Source organism: Pieris brassicae, chromosome 5 (genome assembly GCF_905147105.1).
Source record: "Pieris brassicae chromosome 5, ilPieBrab1.1, whole genome shotgun sequence".
NCBI classification, from domain to species: Eukaryota; Metazoa; Arthropoda; class Insecta; order Lepidoptera; family Pieridae; genus Pieris; species Pieris brassicae.
This window is the reverse complement of record NC_059669.1, coordinates 4699163-4711873: the sequence shown is the minus strand read 5'-3', so window position 1 is coordinate 4711873 and position 12711 is coordinate 4699163. Positions and strand designations below refer to the sequence as shown.

At 32.1% G+C, this 12711-nt stretch overlaps 1 protein-coding gene across 1 annotated transcript in view; it reads left to right on the top strand.

Moving 5' to 3' along the window:
• The window catches only part of LOC123709783 (regulating synaptic membrane exocytosis protein 1), a 32409-nt gene that overhangs the window by 10655 nt on the left and 9043 nt on the right, over window positions 1-12711 (top strand). The window contains exons 2-8 of the mRNA XM_045661323.1: window positions 925-1039; window positions 3300-3408; window positions 4667-4820; window positions 5559-5792; window positions 7591-7757; window positions 10468-10605; window positions 11598-11848. Coding sequence (XP_045517279.1) covers window positions 925-1039; window positions 3300-3408; window positions 4667-4820; window positions 5559-5792; window positions 7591-7757; window positions 10468-10605; window positions 11598-11848 — 1168 coding nt within the window. The remainder of the gene's footprint in view (window positions 1-924; window positions 1040-3299; window positions 3409-4666; window positions 4821-5558; window positions 5793-7590; window positions 7758-10467; window positions 10606-11597; window positions 11849-12711) is intronic.

Below are 12711 nucleotides of genomic sequence, written 5' to 3'. Positions count from 1 at the left end.
AATACATAGGGTTTGTGGTCAGCACACTGTCCCAGAGGACATACCTAAATCAGCTGTCATAGTTGAGATTCGATATTCATGAAACTATTGTGAAGATAACAATGGTGTCAATTTACTTAACAACTCCACACCTAAGGATCTGTGTTCTATTTCACATAGAATGCACATCAATACAAAATGATTTTTGAATGAATGATTTTTAAGTAATAATACAGGTTTCAAATTACCAGCGGTACTACTTCATTTACTTACGCTAATGTGATACACTCTCGTCAAATTCTTCAATTACAATAAAATGTCACATTATTAGTATAGAACTACATAACTCGTACTATCAACGTGGCATTTTCACAATTAGTAACGTATATTGCTGATTATATAATATAGCCTTAACGTATTTTTAAACATGTTTATTCATTTTTATATTGTTTAAATGCCAACAATGAAATATATAGGACATTCCAATTTCAAAATGTCCAAGTCGTGATAGCAGGCCGTAGCAATAAAACGCTTACAGAGTTCGGGAGCCGACAATATTGATTTCCTCCAGTCTGATGTACCTCGTTCTCCATCTGTTGCTCGCGTTGAAATTTACGACCATATTACCTTGTCTTTATTTTTGTGTGATGAGCTTTATTGCTGTACGACACTTTCAGTTCACGGACTTTTCGAACAAAGTACTTAGCTTTTATTATCTCTAGGATAATGATTGCTATGAGTTTTATGATCTTTCGTTTATGTCGGTTATAATTACTATTTTAAAATTAAGGATCAATGTGGATAACTTAATATGTGTAACCTATCTAACAATCGATTCAATAGATCATTTAATCTTTTTTATTACCTGTTCGACTACTATAGTACAATTACTAAAACTCTTGTTAAAAATGATTATTATTAAACATCTCAATATATTTATTTTAGATGGTGGCGGCAGACGAAACATCAAATGGTGTCCCGGGGCAAATAGACAATCCTGGAACATTCGGGAAGCTACGGCAAACGCTGTCGTCCTCACTTCTGACAGCGCAAGATAAAGGTAATTTTAACCATATTTACTTAAATAAGTTACAACTAGAAAAAGTATTCTCCGAACTACGTATTTGATATATTTTATAGTATACACCATAGCTTACCTATAATTAAAATGACCTGTTATCTCGCATCCAGATTACCATAAATATATGTTAGACAAAAGCGTTAAGAGCCGAGATTTTTAAATATTAATTTATTCTGAATAAATTCAACTTAGGCGGGCCCAGATATTAAAATATCTGAACTAGCAAAGATATATTACTAATTTTTATTTTTATTTATTCACAAGTGTGATATAAATCCTGTGAATGTGATATAAATCCTATTCTTATTATGTGCTAGTAAAACAATTTAATTGAAATTTTTATACATCGCTTCGATACAATGTATTTTCTTCTTCTTCTAATAACGATTATAAGAAATTTATAATTGCCAAAGTTACGATGTCAAAAGTTATTTACCTAATGATTTTAACGAGTTCAAATATACCAAGAATATCTAACATTAACTTTATGATTTGTTAATAACGAGATCAAGCTAGCATCTTCGACTGATAGTCCTGTTCGTTAATTATCTTTGTGAATCATATCGATGTATGTGGACCATAATTATGGAAAATTATATGAAATGGTATTACGTCGAACCAACGGTACCCTGTAACTTCCAATAGCGATACCAAACCTTGGAATCCCTCTGTACAAAAACTCAACATTGAAGTCGAAATCACAATTGCTATGGCTCTTGGGGAGTTATAGATGCATCGGGCGTGCCCTGGACACTCCGAACTGATTCATTATAAACATGAATATATCATTATTTTACATAGTCATAAAAAATATTATTTAAAACGTTTAAGTTAGAAAAGATTTTATTACTGAAACTAGAAACTAAATACTGACTTTTTTGGATGCGACGAAAGCAGTATGACAATAAATACTTTAAACATAAAAAATTTGCTTTAATATCATCACGGAAGCAATAAAAATGGTTAAGGAATCATAGTGGACTGAATTTATGTACATATTTTCGATTTGATATATTAGAAACTATATTTACTAAACGCATTAAGTAACCATTCACTGTTAATGATCGATTCGTAACCATTCCCATTTTAAGAGTTTCCTTCTATAAGTCACTTCAGCTCCACAGAGCACGAAAATTATCTTTGGTTATGCAATAACCATTCATCACTCTCGCTAGTTTCATTTGTCTTGAGAATACCTGTCTAAAGAAACTCTAACTGGCAGTTACTGAATAAACAAATAAAGCAGGGGGCAATATGCTTTAAGGAAATACTTTTTATCCTCTATTCCTATTTTATATTCATTTACCCGTTTAAAATACTTATGAAAAATATGAATAAAATCATAATACCAAGAAATTTAACTAAATTTTAATTGTGTAATTTTTATGACATAAACATTTTAGAACGATAAAAAGTATAAAATACCTCGATATTATACATTATTATTCAATTAATCCCATTTGATTGACTAATCAAGTAGGGTCAACAAATAAATATTGCCCCACACCAATAGTCTACAAAATTCGCATGAGTCAACATGAACATTATTAAATTCTATACGAGGGTTCGTGGTAGCCAAAAAATTTCAGCTAGGTATTATGAACGTTAGACAAAAACGTGAAGTATTTGATAGCAGCTCAGAGAGGAATTTATGAACATTTCTCAATATTCAAGTTGAGTACCGTCGAGAGTCTCCCAGGGGTGGCCTCGGCACGCATCTATTGTGAGTGGATTCCTGAAATAGAGTTGTCTATTTGAATTCACTTATTCAAAATAACTACATCGCCGAGAGATATTCCTAAATAAATATTATTACCCACGTTAATCCTATAGCAGCGTGATAGCCTTAGTCCAAGAATGTGTTATCGAACACAATTTTTTTCATACTTTAACCAGTAGTTCCTACGCGTTTTTAACCAATGATCCTATCATATTAGTATAGATATGACGTCATAACAGAAGACAGTTCCGAAATGTACGACCAGTAAATAAATATAATGTTACATCTAGTTAAACTGGTTACTGTTGTATTACAATCTTATTAAATAAATTACATGGCTTTATTTTGACAAAGCATTTTATCGCCAATATTTATGTAAGAAGTAACACAAGAATGAAAAGGACAAAACATTAAAGTGTTATTAGAGGCTTATAAACAGGTGTGTAGAGCCTAAAAAATTATTAAAGGCAATGAAAGAGTGAGTTTACGTGAAATGTTTATCATCAGTTACTGTTTTAGTAACAAAATTGGGACCTCGATCCGTGGTGACGGAGGCGAGCGTTGAACCTGCGCCAACCGCTCCGCCGGCGCAGCCTCCACCTTTAAAGCAAACTGCGAAGACTGAACGGTACGTTACATTCATAGAGAAGAAAAAATAATTTGCCGTACTCCGTCACAAGACAAAAAACAGTATGGCTACGTCAAACAGGCAGGTACAAGTAAACCAAAAATCGCAGTGCGCACAAAAAATGTAGAACGTTCGTTTCACTAACAGACTAACACTTAGCATAGTTTCCACTCTAAATCTTACCCTGCGCACAAGGTTTTAGGCACTAAGAAAAACGCTTTCCAACGCGTAAGAAGCTTTAGTTAATACTCAGTCATACAGCTACTAGGCTTTTATATGGCACCGTAAGTAGGTTCCTTTCAGTAGCAATATTTTCGCAAATGTTATATTCCATATAGTAAATGTTACACTCAAACTTTTGCAATTTATTTTTATGTGCATTTATGTTTAAAAAGACCAAGATCATTAATTAAAAGTAAATTGTTTAGATTACAAATTTTTACTGTATATTGAACGTTAGTTATGTTCATTAAAAACTTACTTTAAAACTGGTAACTTATTACTTACTTATTTGTTCTATAGCAACTTAATTTTTTTCAATTTACATTTTGCACCACACTGAAGTCTAATTAAAAGTGCATCAGAACATCTCTCATCATCTTTTTGTTTTACTATCTTTAATATCATTAAATGAGAAACTGAAATTAAATAATATCCATTTATAGTCGTTCATATTACTGACAATAAAACGGAAATAGCTCGGATAACTTTCTTAGAGGTTTCACGTTTAATCTCGTTGGACGACTTAAATTTATATTCTTTTACATTAGTTTTGAAACTGGAAATATGGTTTTAAACCCGATAATACTTTTTGACATTTGTGTAAAGAAATTGCCTAAAATGAAATTTGTCGTTAAATTTTAAATCAATTTAAAGGCAAAAAAGTTTTATGTAAGCAGACGTTGTGAAGCGTCTTTGATACCAATTAGAGTTTATTAAACATACAAAAGTTCCTCATTTACACTATATATTGTTCAACATATTTTATTCCACAATGGCTTGTACCAGCGTCGTAAAATAATAGTAATAGCCGATTTTTGTAAAAGTTCTAATGGTAAAATATTTTTAAATTAGTGTGGTAGTTTTTGAGTTCAATCGTCATAAACTTACAAAAAAATCATCTTTATAATATTACTAGCATATATGATATTAATTACCATAATTTGAATTAAGGCACTCAAAGACTTACGCTTGTAATCGCGTTTGCTTAAACGCGATTTATTATTGGTTTCACTCGAACTATTATCATACAAAACAGTGAAGCGGGTAAAGCACCATCCCGGGCTGGAGCCTGTCGAGTGTGCCTGAAAGCTCTAAAGCCGGGTGAGGTGTTTCACATTTGTAATGGGTGTCAGCACAGAGTGTGCGAGGATTGCTCTTCATACTCGAAGCCAGCCAGTGAAGAGGAGTCTGTGAGTTTTGAAATATAATTATTGTTCGCTTTATTAACTATTTTTATTGAAGTGAAACTTCTTTATCGGCGTTGGATAAAAAAATGTCGTCACATTTTTCAGTTACGCGTCACATTTTTCAGTTACGCGCCATCTTTTTCTTGTCACTACCATGGTTGATTCGAAGATTATATTTCGATATCCAATCGAAGATAGATTTCGAAGATTTTAAACCATTAATAACAAAAATATATAATAACGGTAACAATTATAATAATAATTATATTACAATTAATAAAATTCTGTAATTATCTTAGTAGTAATAAGGTAAAATGTAATTGTATTATCTGTATTTATGTCTATGATAATAAAAGCCTTTTGTTCAACTTTATCTTATTTAACTTAATTTAACCAATTTCTGTAAAATTGCATATTACTATATGATCATTTTTTTGAAAAATAAGTTCATAAAGAAGTTTAACTTCTTACGTGTGTACGATAGTACTCGCACACATTATTTCCTGTGTTTACTTGAATACGTTTACGTCTATAGTTTTATTCGTATCAAATGCTAACATACAATAGCCTGTTATTTATATTAACGGGATTTTTTTTTAAATTTAATTTCTTGCCTTTGATTTAATTATTCTTATAAAATATACTGCAACGTACAGTTATATAAAAATAATATAATTTTAGCGCCCCATATAATTTGTTTATATTTGGGAAAAATATTAATTGAAATTCAAAATTTGTCAGAGTTCCTGGCGATGTTCAGTGTGTAGGCGAAAAGCCGCACCGCGCTTACCACCAGCAGCACAAGATAGTACGGATTCCTTACTGGATGTACCAGTACTAGAGGCGTTACAACGAAGACATTCAGAAGCTCGCTTGGGTAGTGGCGGCAGCAGCACTGGCCTGGCTCCACCACGATCACCAGAACTACGGCGACATTCAGATGTATCACCCGCTTCCCTTAAAGAATTGGAAAAGGTAAAGCTATACGCAGGCGTCAATTATGCTTGAAATAATATATACATAAAGATTAATATTTATATACACAATAATACACAACTACTTTGAATAAACAAACTTTTTATTTGACGAAAACGCCATATTTTATAAGTATAAATACTTGATCGCAATATAATAGTAAAATAATATTATTAAACTACATCAATACAATATTTTGTACTACGAATGTATTCAATTAATTAAAACGACAGACTTTCCTCAATAGCAATAACTCATTAAAAAAACATATATGAAACAGAAAGTTTGCATCTAAAGTAGTGTAGTAAAGTACTGTAACTGTAAACAGAGAGAATTTCAGTAAAATTGAAATTCTCTGGCATTTTATTAAACCGGAGCAAAAGAAATATCTTTAAAATGCAAATAGGAAAATGTAGTACACGTTTTCCCAATGCAACTTGTGTCAGACGTCTTACAAATCTCCACTTCATCGTTTCCTGTCTTTTGCCTGTACATTGGATGCTTTATTTGCTTATGTCAATTCGAGTAACCTTAAAACACCGTTTCTATTGTAATATTTTTGTGATATTTCGATATTATAATTTAAGTGTTTTCTTTGTCATGGCTCAATTTACTTATAATATTACAATTTACTGATAAACTCAAACTCAAAATATTATTCATATAGGTAAACAAGTACATTTATGAACGTCAAAAAGAAGTACAATTGAAAGAAAATATTTTTTAACCGGATTAAAGCTTTTTGTATTATTATTAACTTATAATTATTAACATAGTTTCAAATTTAATTTTTTCCGACGTTTCGCGTGTTTTACAACGTGCGTGGTCACGGTGACTGAAGACAAAAGGTGTTGAAAGTCAAAAGTGTCACAGCTGTAGAGAAAGTTGTGTTATCTGTATTTGTTTCCCCGGAGTTGGTATCGACTAAAAGATGACGGGTTTTTGCAGAACCCGTTCGTCCCCCTTGTATTTGATTGTAATAATACAAATAGTTTTAATCCGGTTAAAAAATAGTTTTCTTTCAATGTGTAAAAGCTATGTTAACCAAAGACAATACAGAAGTTCAATTAATTGTAAATTTACATTTACTACCAGTTCGCATGTCAAGGGCGTAGAGCGGGTAAAAAGAACTGGCAAGAAACTTTCCGCCACTCTTTTTATAACCGTCATTATTTCATTTAAACTAGCTTTGTGTCTTCCGATAGCATACAATTAGATGTAAAGCATTTGTAAAGTAATTATTTTCTTAAAATATAAATAGTTATCCCAAAAACAATTAAATCTTCGAATATGTTCGAAACAGTGTGTAGTATGACGTTATTACAAACGTAATAGCGTCATACCACACTGTTTAATTAACAAAATGTTTTAGTTGCTTTCACACTTTTTACTAATGTAATACAAATGTGTTTAAATCACATTCATTTCCAATTATTTCTGATTGATAAAACCAGTTCACATAGCGTAACGGTGACGTTTGCTCTATACGAATATAAATTACTCACTCACAAACAAAACTGAAATATACTAAAGTAGGACATTGCGATTCCGATGAGAATGGAATCTTTATTAACCTGAGTCTTAGGTATTTGAATCGGTTAATTTAAAGTGTTAAAGAATTAACACTAACCAGCTATATATAAAACTACTTGTTCGTAAATACAAAACCTACTACCTATCTCTAAGACACATCTCACACGATTTTGTATAAAAAAACACTTCACCTACACTATCGCTATATACAGGCGTATGTGCAAAAAAATTTACTGTTGTTTAACGACGCTGCCCGCGGCGGCAGTTGAAGGGAGGCGGCAGCACCACGCCCATGGTGGAGTCCCGGCGTCCAAGCACAGTGACTCCAACTCGTCGTCGGTCGATCCGAGCACCCCGTCAGCACTCCTGTGATGAAGACCAGCAACCTCCGCACCAGCCAGCTTTGGTGGCTCCGCCTCCGATGTCACGAAGGTAGATTTTTAAATAATGTGATATTTTGTTCATAAAATTGCTAATTAATGTATACTGATACTTGCTGCTGCACTCGGTTTCATCTACGTTGATTTAAGTTCCGCATTCCCGTACTTGACCACCACTTGTTTATAACAGTTTCGAAAAAAGTGAAGTACTGTAGAAGAAATTTTGAATAATTAGCAATTATTATACCAGTACACAGTTACAATTCCGTTATAAGTATTTATGATAAGTATACACTTTTATCTGAAATATTTTTTATAGGCTTCGCGGCTTGACTTCTTAACATATTTTGATTATATTTGATTTTATAGTACCTATGCCAGTCAGGACCCTTTTTATTGTTCATAATATGACATAGATACGCTCCATTAGGATTGTATTATTTGATACCAAATTACTGTATGAAATTCGATTTAGTTACGGCATATTTGATTACCGAAATATTGGTAACAAAATACAATTTGCATCGAAAATAATTAATCTAGAGTAAAAGCCACTCAATTCAACTTTGACATTCAACACAAATACATTCACTTGATACATTATACATGCATATACTATGTTTATGTAATGATTGTGGTTTTGGGAGGTAGGAAAGCGAAATCACGATTATACTGAAATAAATTAAAATAGATTTATTTTTGTGAGTGTAGAGAGTACCGTGTATATGCGTATATTTTATTGTTTTTTTTTTAAATTTATGTAGCAAATGATCTAATCAGCCTTCTGTTCATGTCACGCGTCGTGGGTTTTCTTTGCCATCTCCTTTTTATACCGTAGTCGAAATTAGTAACTGCTGTCCTAATTGTGAACATCCAAGGAAAAACGCAGTAGTTAAAGCTGAAGTCGAACTTCCTCTATTCGCAAGCTTAATTTTGCTTCAACGTCCAAGTGATAGTTATTTTATCTTTATTTTATATTTAGTTATTTTATATTTATTTACACTCAGGCTTTCTTAGTTTTAGAAAAGCGGCGATTTAGTAAATCGTCTGAAGTTACGCCTCGAGACTATACCCAGACGTAGGCACTCTTTTCACCGTTATAAGCATAGCCTTTAAATAAATAGTATTAAGGCCTTCTAATAAATAGTTTACCTATATTATATTATTGAAAGTATCCAGTTGACCCGTACAATAATAGGAATGATTCTTTATTTGCAATAAAACAATAATGGTATACATAATATATTATATTATACAAAATGTATTATGTTTTAATGTGATGATGATGATTGATTAGCAATCAATGATTAGCTTTTTAGTTCTTAGATTGTTTCTGAAGGTTGTTTATATTTTTTAATATTACTTTCACTTCTTCCACTTTACTCATCATAGATTTTCTTAGATTTTCCCTTACTAGGGTTGCCTGAAAGAGATCGCTTGTTAGCGATAAGGCCGCCCGTTGCCACCCTTATATTTTTGTGTATTTTGTTATTTGTATTGTTTTGTAACGAAGTGTGAATAAATAAATAATAAGCGCTAACGACTAATTACGTTGACAAAATCCAAGTCTCAACTTTTCCTAATTTATTTATTTGTCTAGTGTTCCACTCCAATCTGTAATTAAAAGTACCTCGCGGGTGAAGTAATTAGTGTAACTTCGCGTTATGGCCTTTAACGATTTCTAGAAATAAAGCCCATAGCTGTAGAACTGAAATAAGGATTTAAAAAAATCGTATACAAAAAATGTATGCACCTAATATACTTCATCCGTTATATTTTTTTTCAGAAATTCAATTAACCAAATAGAAGGTTCGGGTATAAATTTATAAGGGTGGACCCCATATCGAGATTTTGTTTTTATTTCCGACGAAGTTTCTCTATAAATAGACATAAATTCAGGTCATAAAATTTGAGGGTGTTGCTCTACTTACAACTTGACACGGAAGAGCTTTTAATAGTCACCTTTTCCGTAAACATTTTATAACGTGTTACCTTTTAAACAGGCACTGAGTGTTATGGAAATACGCTATACTTTTAAATTGTAAAGCTTTTATTTTAATTGGTTTGTTCCTAAAATGTGTCTACGATTCTTAACCAAAGGCCGTAGACATTAAACAGTATCGCTTCTGAGACGATGATAAAAATATACTGTTTGAATGGTGTAGTATCAACACCATTGCATGCTATGCGCGGAGTGTTGAGAATATTTAGCATTTATATGCCGCAGCAGATACAAGCCTTGCATAGCATACGTCTTTGTACACATCCCATGTAAATTAATGAAAGGAAAATCGGTGCTCATACGAATGGTTACTAAAAACATTGCTTTGATGGACAACGAAGGTTCCAGTACATCAGTCCATGCTGTACTTGCTTTCGTGTCTAATACATTCACAGTATGCTCATGGTATGACAATCACCAACCAAATAAACAGAAGAGAGTATTTAAAAATTCTGTAATTTTTGTATATGATTAAGCAGTTATATCATTTATATAGTTTTACCAGATACGGAAACACAAAAATTACGATGAAGTTATGCTTAACATATTCTTAATATTATCATCTAAAATCAAGATATAAGTTCACCTGTTATGTTCGTATATTTACATTGGGAACATGACTTCCGTTCCATAATATCATATTCATAGCTTGTTGAGTTTCACGACTGTTTTTCACGAAATGGTCGCATTGTAAAACATGCCTGTATACGTTATACATTCGTACAGTTTATATGAAAACAAATTATTTTACATAATTCAGGGCGTCAGCAGTAGATGTAGTTGGAGCAGGGTCACGTCGCGGTTCATATCGCACTGATGTTGAGCCCAGCGACACACCGCAGATCTCGGGACTCAGTGTGGAAGAAGAAAGGCCGATTAGACGACGGGGCAGTCAGTTGTACGTACTATAATCACTACTAAGCGCTTCGATTAGTATAAACGAAACATTTCATTCAATAATAAATTGAATTAATAGTTTTTGTACAAACACGTTGAACTTTTGTTTTTTTATTCTGTTCTTGTTAATTACATTTCAAAGAGAACACAATTTTATGACCGATGACCACGCTTTGGTTAATTACAATTATTAATTTTGCTTTAAAAAATAGAAACTGATTGTCATAATTGATATGAACTAATAAAATAAACTCTTTTTCAATATTAATATTCTACTAAGCTTCAGTGACATTTTCAATCGCATATAATATTTTTATCTAGTTTCATTGAGCTGGAACTTCGTAGCTTTACAAATGATTGACTTTGAGTTCACTCTGCACGGCTTTTAACAGCATTAAATTGATCGCAATTATAAATAATAACCGTTCCAAGTATTTGAATCAACTTATTCTACTGCAAATATTTTAAAACTCTATATAAGAGTCATTTACTTCTTAGAGTAATACTATACTGAACTTATTTAAATCAAACATTTTTATTTGGTATTACAAAACCCTTTACTTTTTATTTTATAGAATATTTTTACGGGGTTTAAAGTCATGACAACAATATTACAGTACTTTAACGTAAGCATGTTTGCCTACAGGTGAAAAGCATAAGAAGTTGTTAAGCAATAATCATTAATGATACAATCTATAAGTAACTATTTTTTTATTTGGACTACGAAATAAGACAAACACGTGACACAAATTGACGTAAATATAAAAAGCGGTGCCGTCCCTATAACATGTGGACACGTAAGAAGAAGTGGTGTCAAGAAGACACCACTTTTGATTAATTAGAAAAGGGTCTATACTTGAGTTTTGTACTAGACTCAGTGCAGACTCATTGACTGTCACCATATCATTTTACATATGAACCTAATAACTATGATTGTTTAATCATACTTGCATAAAGCAAGTATGGTTTTTTATATTTATTATATATCACCAGACCCGACATAGCCGCCTTACAGCAGCGTACGGGAGCTTTAAGTGCAATGGCGGCATTAGCGTCAAGGACATCTGATTCTGCTGAGTCCCTGGTGTCGTCATCTGCGGCTGCCGCTGCTGCTGCCGCGGCTGCTGCTGCGAGACAAATGTCCGTCGACGCTGAAGCCATCAAAATAGTGATACACGATGTTGATGATCATACTCCACGGAGAGTGACATTGCGGCGTGACCCCAACGATAAAGGACATAGATGTATGTTTGTTTATAATATCTGAAGCTTATTTTACTTGTAAGGTCGGAAAGGGTAGGCCTAGGCAGTGTTACCATATCAAATATCTTATATAATAAAAATTTAAATTTAAATTTATTGGAAGTAAAATAAATAAGTAAAAAACATGATGTGTTAATATTATAAGATGGCCGTTTAGAATATAACATTAGTCATAGAATAGTTGATAATAGCACAAAATATTAAATTTGTCAAATATTTTGTTTCTTAATAGATCTTACATACGAATTCTAAAATTTAATAATTTCAAAGAGTTTCAAATTAGATGACTAGTCGTTAAAGTTTTAATTGTGTTAAGCACTTTCGCACTAACATAGTTACATATTCCATACCTAATGTATTAATTAAGTTATTAGGAAACCATTTCAACTATTTATGTGTTAGATTATAATATGAATATATATGAATAGAAGAAAATGGTTCATCGTATTCATATGAATCTTTTAATTCAGTGCTTCCAAGTTTTTATAGTACACTTATAACATATATATATATATATATATATAAAGAAAATCCATTGGTATATATATATATATATATATATATATATATATAAAAGAAAGTCCATTGGTGCACCGCCGGGATTCGAACCTACGACCTCATAAATGAGAGACGGAAGCTCAAGAAACACAAGTCACTAGGCCAATACTACTTTATTTTTTTTAATTTTCTACAAGAAATTTTATTTATTTATATTTAAAAAAAAGAGTATACTCCATGTAAGTTCTCTCGATTTAACGTCTAACTCCCTAAAGCGTCGAAATCAATTGGGTTTGGTTGGTTTACCTTGTCTTCCATACCATGAGACACTATATAGCATTACACC